Here is a 12,129-nt window from a genome sequence, read left to right as displayed (position 1 = left end):
AAGAACTTGATAGATATAGTGTAGTGTGTGTGTGCTTGGACTATGTCAACATAGCACAGGCAGATGTCCAAGGAACTTCTCTTAATATTGGACTCGCAGTTGTTCTGGATGTATATTATACTATATTGTGTAAAGAAAAAAAAAATGTCATAAATATGACACATATAAAAATTATTCTGAAAAAAAAGAGAATACTTCCCCTCTAATTGTCACTTGCCATGTTTTTGCTTGCTATTGTTTCCTGTCAGTCGTATCATATTATTATTTTTTTTTTTTATTTATTTTTTTATTAAACCTGTTTTTATAATTCTCTCAACAGATAGTTGCTCCAGAAAAGACTCTGAAAAATTGGAAAGCCAAGCACCCAGTCCATCAAAGGAGTCAGAGACTGTGTCACCTAGAAAAAGCAAGGCTTGTCTGACAATGAGGCTACAGCAAGTCTATAAGTCCCCAGGGAGCCGTGTGTATAAGGCCTTACGGCAGAGACCTCTTGAGAAGAGAGTTATAGAGAAGCTACAGGCAAAAAAAGTGTGCCGTAAAAAAAGCTACAGAGACCGAACACTAATGACTTATAAACTGAGAAGAAGGGTTCGGTCCAAGTGCGGCAAAAGTAAAGTTTTTCCAGATTTAGTTGGAAAGCGCATTCTTCATTTGTTTGACGATGGCGAGCATGAAACTTGGTTCCCAGGTAAAGTCTTGCGCGTGCATCGGCGTTTCCGTAATCCACGAGACACGCAGTATGAGGTTTGGTATGATGCTGAACCTGGCACTCGTTATTTCTTAGAATTACTACAGGACTATGAAAAGGGATGGCTAAAACTGGACAGTTAATTCACCAATCGCACACCAACCAGGCAGGCCTGGAGCACAGTGATTGGCTTGAACTAATCTGATTTTTAAGTTTCTCTTTCTTAATTTTGGGGACAGTTATGTGATTTCTGAAAGAAGTCCAGCAGTCTTCAATTTTTTTTTTTTTTTTTTTAACTGTTTTTATTAGTTTTAACATGTTCATTTTTCTATTTTTTATTATTCGGGTATCGGCAATGTATTTTGATAGTAAATATTGGAGAACAAGTTTCTCTTTAATATAAAAAGTGCCTTAAATATTTCTGGTATTTGTATATGTATTATTTAAGGTTATGTTGTATGTAAAGTTAAAAATGAATGATGCCAGCAATCGTGAATTAATGCCTTGCTACAGTTGCAATAAAAAGTATGTGAACCCTTTTGGAATGATATGGATTTCTGCACAAAATGGTCATAAAATGTGATCTGATCTTCATCTAAGTCCCAACAATAGACAATCACAGTTTGCGTAAACTAATAACACACAACAAATTAAATGTTACCATGTTTTTATTGAACACGCCATGTAAACATTCACAGTGCAGGTGGAAAAAGTATGTGAACCCTTGGATTTAATAACTGGTTGAACCTCCTTTGGCAGCAATAACTTCAACCAAACGTTTCCTGTATTTACAGATCAGACGTGCACAACGGTCAGGAGTAATTCTTGGCCATTCCTCTTTACAGAACTGTTTCAGTTTAGCAATATTCTTGGGATGTCTGGTGTGAATCGCTTTCTGGAGGTCATGCCACAGCATTTCAATCGGGTTAAGGTCAGGACTCTGACTGGGCCACTCCAGAAGGCATATTTTCTTCTGTTTAAGCCATTCTGTTGTTGATTTTACTTTTATGCTTTGGGTCGTTGTCCTGTTGCAACATCCATCTTCTGTTGAGCTACAGTTCTCCTGCAAAATGTCTTAATAAACTTGAATTCATTTTTCTTTTAATGATGGCAATCCGTCCAGGCCCTGACGCAGCAAAGTAGCCCCAAACCATGATGCACCCACCACCATACTTCACAGTTGGGATCAGGTTTTGATGTTTGGTGTGCTGTGCCTTTTTTTCTCCACACATAGTGTTGTGTGTTTCCTCCAAACAACTCCACTTTGGTTTCATCTGTCCACAGAATATTTTGCCAGTACTGCTAGGTGCTCTTGTGCAAACTGTAAACGTGCAGCAATGTTTTTTTTGGACAGCAGTGGCTTCTTCTGTGGTATCCTCCCATGAAATCCATTCTTGTTTAGCGTTTTACGTAAGGTAGATTCGCTAACAGGGATGTTGGCATATGCCAGAGACTTTTGTAAATCTTTAGCTGACACTCTAGGATTCTTCTTCACCTCATTGAGCACTCTGCGCTGTGCTCTTGCAGTCATATTTACAGGATGGCCACTCCTAGGGAGAGTAGCAGCAGTGCTGAACTTTCTCCATTCATAGACAATTTGTCTTACCGTGAACAGCTAGACTTTTGGAGATACTTTTATAACCCTTTCCAGCTTTATGCAAGTCAACAATTCTTTTTTTTTTTTGAATCAAAAGGTTTTTATTGCTCATAAAACATACTGTTACAGGAATACGATAAACAGAATGACATCTTGCATCAATACATTTTAGTCTATTACAACAGAATTGCTGGTCATACATCATAGACTTTACTACACAACAGTGCTCACATGTCCTATGCCGCTAAACCCCACCAAGTAGCCTAGTTTGAACCAATTCCAAAGGGCTTAGGCCAGGTATCGCAAGCCAGGGATCCCAAAGTTTAAGGAACTTCCCTGCGTTACCTCTATGCTGGTAGATAAATTTCTCCATTAGCAGTGTCTTACCCATATGCTGGACCCAGGTCTTTAGCAGAGGCGCCTCCCTTGATTTCCAATGTATGAGAATGAGCTTTCTTGCCTGAAATAGAGCTCTAGCGAATGCCACCCTGGTGCCTTCCTCCTCAATCACCCCCTCCAGGACACCTAGAAGGCAATGGAGCGGCTCCATAGGGACGTTGGTCTGGAACACCGAATTCAGCGTAGCCAGAACCTCAGTCCAGTATCTGTGTAACTTGGGGCATCGCCAGAGCAGGTGAATCAGATCCCCCTGAGCCGCCCTACAGCGACCACATAGCGGATCCGGAGATCTGCCCATTCTAAAAAGTTTGACCGGGGTGAAGTGCACCCTTAACAGTATGTAGAGCTGGGAGACTTTCTGTGATACATTTAGTGAACAGGTATTAACGGCCTGCAGCGCCTCCTCCCATGCCTCACCCTCCAGGGGTCCCAAGTCTGTCTCCCACTGTTCCGCCACCTTCATCGGGTACCCCTCAAGGAATGACGCCAAAAGCATGCCGTAGCATTGCGATATCATGCCCCTGGTGTCCTGCGCGGAACTTAACATTCGGAAAACGGGTGTGGGGGACTGAACCCACTCTACAGCTACCCCCTGGGCCTGCACTGCGTGCTGCAATTGCATATAATAAAACTGCATGGTGGGTGGCAAGTTAAATCTGGACCTCAGCTCACTAAAGGACATCAGAGCCCCCCTCCGAAAAATATGCCTGAGGTGCGTAATCCCCACGGATCTCCATCTGTGGCCCTGGTCAAGTTTGGCCAGTTCCACATATGCGTCATTCTCCCAAATGGGACTAAACTCAGTAAACCCCAACACATCTTGAAGCTGCCTGACCTTGTTCCACACCTTCTGAACAAGAGCGTAGGTGGGCATACGTTTGTTGGATCTATGGAACCTGCGGGCCTCCAGCCCCTCAGGGATCGAGGCTGCCCCAGATCCCCGCAGCATAAGCCTAGCCGAGGAGGTCGTGGGCAGAGGATCCATGACCCCTATTAGGTGCTGCAGCTGTGCCGCCAGATAATACAACCATGGATTGGGCAGAGCCAGGCCTCCCCCCTCCTTTGGGCGCTGGAGCTGTTCTAGCTTTATCCTAGGGGGTTTAGTGTGCCACAGCAGCTGTCGAAAGAGAGAGTTGACTACACGAAATATTTTTAGGGTGATAACAATCGGCGCGTTATGAAGGAAGTACAGCAGTTGCGGCATTAGTATCATTTTGATAAGGTTGGTTTTACCCGCCAGTGACATCTTCAGTCTATTCCATATCTGAATTTTATCCCTGAATCTGGACAATAAGGGGTACACATTGAGCTTACAGTAATCGGTTATCAAGGGGGACACCCAGACCCCCAGATATTTAAAGGACGTCACTATGGGGACCGGGCACGGCAGATTACTCCCGTGCGTCGGCTCCCCATCCAGGAACATCAGGGCTGACTTTGTCCAGTTGATGGTGAGGCCTGAAAAGCGACCAAAGTCAGTGATTATGGCCATTACTTGTTGAAGGGATTCCTCTGCATCCTCCAAAAAGAGGAGCATGTCGTCCGCATACAACATGATCTTTTCGTGCATGTCACCATATCTGAACCCGCGGACCGACCCACAATCCCTCACCAGGGCCGCCAGAGGCTCAATAGCCAGAGCAAAGAGCAGGGGGGACAGGGGACAACCCTGCCTGGTCCCCCTGCCCAGAGCAAAAGCATGGGACATCCTATCAGCCATTCGTACGGCCGCCTTGGGCGCAGCATACAAAAGACGTACCCACCTCAAGAATCTGGGACCGAATCCGAATTTGGACAGCACCGCCCACAGGTACCGCCAGCCGACACTGTCGAAGGCTTTATTAGCATCTAACGACAACAGTGCCCTGTGGCCAACGGAGTCCGAGGGGGTCTGCATATTTAAATATAACCGACGGAGATTCGTCGCGGTGGATTTACGCGGCATAAAGCCCGCTTGGTCGGAATGTATAATGGATAGGATAATTTTATTCACCCGTATAGCCAGTATCTTCGCAAGAATTTTGACGTCGCTTTGTAAAAGGGAAATAGGCCGGTATGACCCTGGATCCAGAGGATCCTTACCAGCCTTCAGCAGCAGAACAATGTTCGCCCTTGTCATGGATGTAGGTAGGTCACCCGTATCAAACGAATGATTGAACACCTCGAGCAACTTGGGAAGCAATGTCTCCCCATACTGAGTGTACACTTCAATGGGTATACCATCGTCGCCCGGGGCCTTACAATTAGGAAAAGAAGAAGCCGCCTCCCGGAGCTCCTCCAGGGTGAGCGGCCTCTCCAGCTCAGCCTGCGCCGCGCCGCTCAATACTGGGAGTGTAACCGCATCAACATAACCCTGCAACTCTGCGTCTGTAAAATCATCTCGCACCTTGTACAATTCCGAGTAGAAATGAGCTAGCTCCTCCAAAATCAACTCAGGTTCGTTCACCAGCCGTCCCTGCGTGTCGCGTATCGCTCCTATGGCAGGAGACGCCTGTTGAGACCTGGCAATTCTGGCCAGCAAACGGCCAGTCTTCTCCCCCTCTTCATAGTATGCCTGCTGGGTAAAGAAGCGCTTTCGCTCCGCGGCGGAGGATCTCAGCCGGTCCAGGGAATCCTGGCCCGACGTCCACGCCTCCCTCGCGGGCTCCGATGGGTCTAAGACATATGCTAGCTCCAGCTGCCTCACCTGGTCCTCGACCCGATCTAAAAGATCGGACGAGTTGTGTTTAATGACTGCAATTTCCTCAATAAATGTTCCCCTCAGACGGGCCTTAAGGGCATCCCAACTCATGGCTCGATCCTCCCTTCCCCAGTTCTCCTCAAAATACTGTTCCATTCTGCGTGTAATCTGATCATGGGAGGTAAACAGCTTCAGCCAGAAGGCGTTTAGTTTCCACGGGGCCCTGGGCAGTGAGGAGATCGGGCGGGTAGTCAGGTGGGCCACCAGTGGGGAGTGGTCGGAGACCCCCCTCGGGAAGTACTCTACCTTGGGGATCATATGGAGAACCTGAGGGGACCCCACACACAAATCTATACGGGACAGGGACAAGTCAACAATTCTTAATCGTAGGTCTTCTGAGAGCTCTTTTGTGCGAGGCATCATTCACATCAGGCAATGCTTCTTGTGAAAAGCAAACACAGAACTGGTGTGTGTTTTTTATAGGGCAGGGCAGCTGTAACCAGCGACTCCAATCTCATCTCATTGATTGGACTCCAGTTGGCTAACACCTCACTCCAATTAGCTCTTGGAGATGTCATTAGTCTAGGGGTTCACATGCTTTTTCCACCTGCACTGAGAATGTTTACATGGTGTGTGCAATAAAAACATGGTAACTTTTAATTCTTTGTGTTATTAGTTTAAGCAGACTGTGATTGTCTAATGTGACTTGGATGAAGATCAAATCACATTTTATGACCAATTTGTGCAGAAATCCAGATCATTCCAAAAGGGTTCACATACTTTTTATTGCAACTGTATATTGCTTTTAGATCTTTAAACAGATGCCTTTAGCTGCACACAAGCTTGTGGTCGCAACACAGTCAATGTGCTCTATTAAATGCCTTATTGTACCACTGCTCCATGCATAGACACCACTGGAAGCTGATGTAAAAATATGGACTTATGTGGTCACTATTATCTGTGAGCCAGACTGAAGCAGATCATACTCCTACTGAGATCTACGCAGAGGCAGTGTAGCTATGCATCTTTATTGGTAAAGACAGTCTAGGTCTTCCTGATGTATGAACAGTGGCTTTCAGGAGTACAGCTACCTTCTTCTTTTTTTTTTTTTTTTTTTTTTAGCATCTATTATTTCTTTGGAGGACGATGATATGGGTGCTAAACAAAAAGTAAGAAAGGTTTCTCCCTCTAGAACAGCTGTGGTCTCCAAACTGCTGCCCCTTGTTTGCCTTTGGGTCACTATTCCATCAACTGACACCAGTAATATGACATACTTCCTATCACTGACACCAACAATGGGGTACTATTCTTCCCACTGACACCAACAATAGGGCAGAAAAGATAGGGCCCCATTGTTGGTATCATTGGGAGCAATGACACCAACAATGGGGCACAATTACTTCATTTGATACAGACAATAGGGCACCATTCCTTGCAAGGACACCAAACATGGTGCATTGTTTTGCTCTTACTGATGCCTGGACATTTTCTACTCCCATTAGCCACAATCTGGCCCTCCTCAAGTTTAGTATGAAGGACAGTAAACTGGCCCTTGGTGTGGAAAGTTTGGAGAGCCCCGCTCTAAACTATTTGGTTTGAAAGGGATCACAGTGCACTCATTTCTGGGGATAGCGTAAGTTATACCTAAACAAAAAAAAAAAAAAACAAGCACAATAAGGGAAACCAACACAAAAGCAGTATATATAGATAATTCACATCTTGTATCATTTGCATTCTCGTTCTAGTGAAATCATTCATGAGGTTTCTGAGAAATGATTCATTCTAAGCTTGAAACATTGTTATGCAAAGAATCACATTTCTGTAAATGCTTTGTTTTTTAACCCATAGGAGAAATGTGTGCACTGTACTTATGCTGCACCCAAGTACAGTGTTCAGTTTAGAACCTTCTGGTTCTGTAAATGGAAGTCCTGTTGAACCCTTTGTCCAATTTTTATAGAAGTACATACTGGGGTTGATTTACTCAAAGAGGAGACTGGAAACTGCAAAATCTGGTGCAGCTCTGCATAGAAACCAATCGGCTTCCAGGTTTTGTGTCGAAGCACAACTGAACAAGCTGAAGCTAGAAGCTGATTGGCTGCTATACACAGCTACACCAGATGTTGCACTCTCCTGTTTTAGAAAATCAGCCCCATTATGTATGTATGTATGTATAGCCTTGTAATAAAGCGGTTGTAAACCTTATGCCGCGTACACACGGTCGTTTTTTGTGATGAAATAAAACGACGTTTTAAATCATGAAACAAAACAACGTTTTTCAAACTTCATTTTCAAAAACGACGTAGCATACACACCATAGTTTTTTCAAAATGCTCTAGCAAAGCGCGGTTGCGTTCAGCACGTACGGCGGCACTCTGTTCCATTGAAGCTCGCTTCATAACTTGCTTCTGAGCATGCGCGGGTTTAAAAACGTTGTTTTAAACATCGTTTTGCCCACACACTATCATTTTAAATGACACAAAAAACGACGTTTTTCAGAAGACATAAAACAACGTTTTCCCCACACACGGTCATTTTAAATGACGTTTTTAAAAATGTTGTTTTTTTTCATCACAAAAAGTGATGGTGTGTACGCGGCATCAGACATGAAATATGAACAAAGCATATCCCTCTATGATGTGAACTTGTCACAATTAAGAGCACTAAGCTCTGGTTCATACCAGTGCGGCTTTGAATTCACACTATTTCAACTCTATTCAAAAGCCGCAGATTGGATGCTATTTCACTGCGGCTTGCGATTTCATTTAATGCAAGTAGTGCAGGAACCTTTTTATATAATTGCTATGACTTGAGTTGCACTTCTTCGGACGGTTTTATTGCCAGCAATGGGGTGCAACTTGTCATGCAATTTAGAACTGTCATTTCTGTCTGCTGCTTTGTTCCTCTTATCTGCATGAATCGCTTCGGATAAGTTTTTCGGACACCAAGAGAAAAATGGTAACGGGGAGGGACCTCCAACTGATTGACAGCCTCAGCTGTGTTCCTGTGTGAAGGTGGTGTGTGTCTATCCTCCAATGAACTTTCAGAACCCTCCACTGACCTCTCCAGAGCTCAACTTCAGCCCTCCGCCCCCTTTTTTTTCTGAACTCTCAGACAAACTTTATTTTTGGACGGATGTAGAGAAGAGAAGACTGCAGATAGACACGTGCAATTTATGTAGGAGTGTTTATTTAATCTGTGCATCGCCTGAGGCCAGTCACTTCACTGGGTATATGTAAGGGTTTACAACCACTTTAAGATGTGTATTGCTGGCATGTGCCACATAGATTTCAGAACCCATTTCAGCACCAGATAATTTCTGTCCTGGTGAGGAGATGTAATTACCTTTTTTGTACTGGGGTTGGACCCAGACAGTTTTTACATTTCCCCTAGATACTGTGTACTGGACTTTAATTTTGCTTTTAGTTTTATCTTTTTTTTTTTTTTTTTTTATTACATTTTTTTGCTGGCTTTATTTACTTTTTATCTTTCTCTATGTTGCACAGGGATTTGACAGCTTGCCCACTGTTTATTTGTGGTACTGCTGCTGTTCCTGTTACTGTGGACATATGTCTTAATTTTTTTCTATCATCACTGATTAGATGTTTTTCTCAAAGAGATAATCCTGTGTTTGTTTTTTTTTTGTTTTTTTTTAGGATTTTCACATTTGCACTTCTTATGCCTGTATTTAGTCAAAATACTGTGTACATGTAAAAAAAAGTAGAGGATTTTTATCAGATTAGCCTGTGGAATATTTATAAAACACCTTGGACAATTTTTTTTTATTGGTAACTGTTACTCCAAGAAAAGAACAAGACCATGTGTGCAATAGTTTTACATGTTTTTAAATTGCTCTATACTGTGCATAAATTGAGACATTAAAGGGAAAATTTGGTGCACGGAAACTTTTGTGTTTTTGTTTTTTTATTCTTGTTAATTTAACAGCAAACTCCCCTACTTCAAAATACATGAAAATAATTTATGATGAGCTGTTCTTTAGGTAAAGGCATATAGCATGTTGGAACGTTTCCTGTAAGAATATATACATACTGTGACTTGCATCAAAGATCAAATAATAAAAGGTGTTTATTCCTCATTTTTGGGGAGTGGGTGCTGGAAATGTGCAAGTGATAAACTCAGGGCCGTCTTTAATGTTGATTGGGGGGGGGGAGCCCCCCCATGCAATTTCGCTCTCCACCTGCTCTGAGACATACAATAAATATCAGCTAAACTAAGACCCCTTTCACACTGGGGCAGGTTTGCAGGCGCTATTGCGCTAAAAATAGCGCCTGCAAACCGACCCTAAACAGCGGCTGCTGGCTCTCCAGTGTGAAAGCCCAGAGGCGGTGCGCTAGCAGGACCGCTCCAAAAGTCCTGCTAGCCGCATCTTTGGAGCGGTGTGTTTACCACTCCTCCACCGCTCCTTCCCATTGAAAGCAATGGCAAACCGCGGCTATACCGCCGGCAATACAGAGGCGGACGGTATTAACCCTTTTTCGGCTGCTAGCGGGGGTTAAAACTGCAGGAATTGTCAGTTTTTAATTTGTATATCCCCTGAAGAAGCGACTCGGCGAAACCTGTCGGGATAGTATCCGAATTACACATTTTCAATATATACCTGTTTGTATGACCACCTATTCTATGAACTGCTGTGTATTCTTGGACAATATTGTTTCTGCTTATGTTTAACTTATTACATTTTTTTTTTTTTTTTATCTAAGATACAATTTTTTTCTCATTATTATCTTTAACATGCACAGTCAAAATCCCGCCTTTCCCATTTCACTCTAATTTTAATACTGTCCTCTGTTAACCATGGAGGTGCTTCCTGTGATGTGTCATGAGGATAACTACTGCAGTTTTGATTACTGAAGCTCCCCGATTCCCTTGTGAAGAATAAATTCAATACCTTCTCCATCTCCCCATCCGTTGTAACCAGATGTCCTTCCTCATTCTTTATGGGGCCAATATGGTCTGTCCTCTCTTTTTTTTATTGTTTACAAACTTAAAGAATTTTTATTTGGGTTTTTTTTTTTTTTGCCCTCCTCCGCTATGTGTCTTTCGTATTCTATCTTAGCCGCCCTACTTACATTTCTTGTTGCATTCTTTATAAAGTCTGAATGCTGACGATGATCCCTCAACCTAGTATTTTTTGAATGCCTTCTCTTTTGCTTTTATATGCATTTTTACATTGAAGTCAAGCCATCCAGGACTTTTGTTCGCTCTTTTAAATATATTACCCAATGGGATGCATTGCTAATGGCCTTATTTAATATGCTCTTAAAGCAAACCCATCTCTCCTCCGTGTTCTTTGTTCCTAAGATTTTATCCTAATTTATGCCTTCTAGCAAGGTTTGTAGTTTAGGGATGTTTGCTCTTTTGAAATTCAGGGTCTGAATTTCCAACATACTCATGACATGGAACAAAAAAATCTAATCCTTGGACCTGCCCAATACTTCTGTCCAGCCAAAGCTCTCCCTGACATGGTGGATCTCCAATCCTGCCCCGGAGTTCGAAAGGTCTTTCCTTCACTTGGCCTGGACGGTGCTGACAATGGATGCCAGCCTTACAGGTTGGGATATCATTTTTAATTCTCTAAGGCTGGGTTCACACCGCAGCATAAAGCGGCTCACAGCAGGGGTCCGTTGCGTCCCCATTCACAGTTTCATCTCTGATTTTAAGCCTGAATGTTTGGCTCAATTCGGAGCTGAAACAGACCAGAAGACGCACGGGACTCCTGTGCAATTTGCACCGAAGTTGCTCTGGAGATGTGTGAATCGGCTCCATAGAGAGCCGGTCACAATCTCCTGACATGCGAATTGTATGCTGGGAAAGCCACATCCAATTCGCAATAGTGTGAACCCAGCCTTACTGTCCAGGGGACCTGTTCCCCATCAACATTTTGGAACCGAGAGCCATCAGACTGCCTCTACAACACTGAACCACTCAATTGTTCCTTCTTCCCTCAAAACTTGACCAGGATAATTGCTGCAGTAGCAAGTGATGTAGATAGCGCTAGCTATTTGTTTTGTACAACTAGTATAAAGAAAATGAGATGTATTCATCTGTTGAAAACAAGCTTCTAGTCGGATATGCCTTGTTCTGTTCTTATATGGTTTACAATATTATAACAAATATCACAGATATAAAGCAATATTTTTGTTCCAAAAAAAATGGTAATTCAAGAAGCAGACTAGGATGTACCAGACATATATGATTGGTATCTAACTTTTTTCTGCCTATCTAAACTGACTGACTTTAACCCTTATCTTCAAATGACATAAGGGTTTCCTGTGAGACAAGTGTTTTCACTTAAAAGCATTTGTTAACCCCCAAAAAATTTAAATAAAAAACTATCCTGTTCCCTTAGAGCATTTTATACAGCACAGTACTTGTGCTGTGTCATTTGGCCCTCCTGTAACACCTAAAAAAAACTTGGCTGATCCTGCCTGGCTATACCCTTCCTTCTGCAAACTGACCGCGATAATCAGGGCCCTGACACCGTGGTCCGTTTACCTAATTCCGTCACCCACAGCCTGCTATCTGCTCTTCTGTGTCCTCCCCTCTCCCCTCCCTGCCTGTCTGCTTTTACCAGTCTCTTCCTCCTACATAATTTGTTAAAGCTGAACTCCAGGCAGAAATGTTATGATAGAGAGATAGATATACAGTATCTTACAAAAGTGAGTACACCTTTATTATATCTTTTCATGTGACAACACTGAAGAAATGACACTTTGCTACAATGTAAAGTAGTGAGTGTACAGCTTG

The 12,129-nt window shown here is 43.1% G+C and overlaps 1 protein-coding gene across 2 annotated transcripts in view; it reads left to right on the top strand.

The window, feature by feature from the left end:
• Positions 1–1,256, top strand: part of C3H15orf39 (chromosome 3 C15orf39 homolog) — a 39,077-nt gene extending 37,821 nt beyond the window's left edge. The window contains exon 3 of one of the 2 annotated variants that reach the window (XM_040342882.1): positions 320–1,256. In XM_040342882.1, the coding sequence (XP_040198816.1) occupies positions 320–831 (512 nt within the window). In that variant the 3' untranslated portion in view covers positions 832–1,256. The remainder of the gene's footprint in view (positions 1–319) is intronic. The other variant, XM_040342883.1, reaches the window with a different exon arrangement.
• The last annotated feature ends 10,873 nt before the right edge of the window (positions 1,257–12,129 follow it).

This window comes from Rana temporaria, chromosome 3 (assembly GCF_905171775.1).
Source record: "Rana temporaria chromosome 3, aRanTem1.1, whole genome shotgun sequence".
In the NCBI taxonomy this organism is placed as follows: domain Eukaryota; kingdom Metazoa; phylum Chordata; class Amphibia; order Anura; family Ranidae; genus Rana; species Rana temporaria.
The sequence above is the reverse complement of the archived record's forward strand: the minus strand, read 5'-3'. Positions and strand labels throughout refer to the sequence as shown.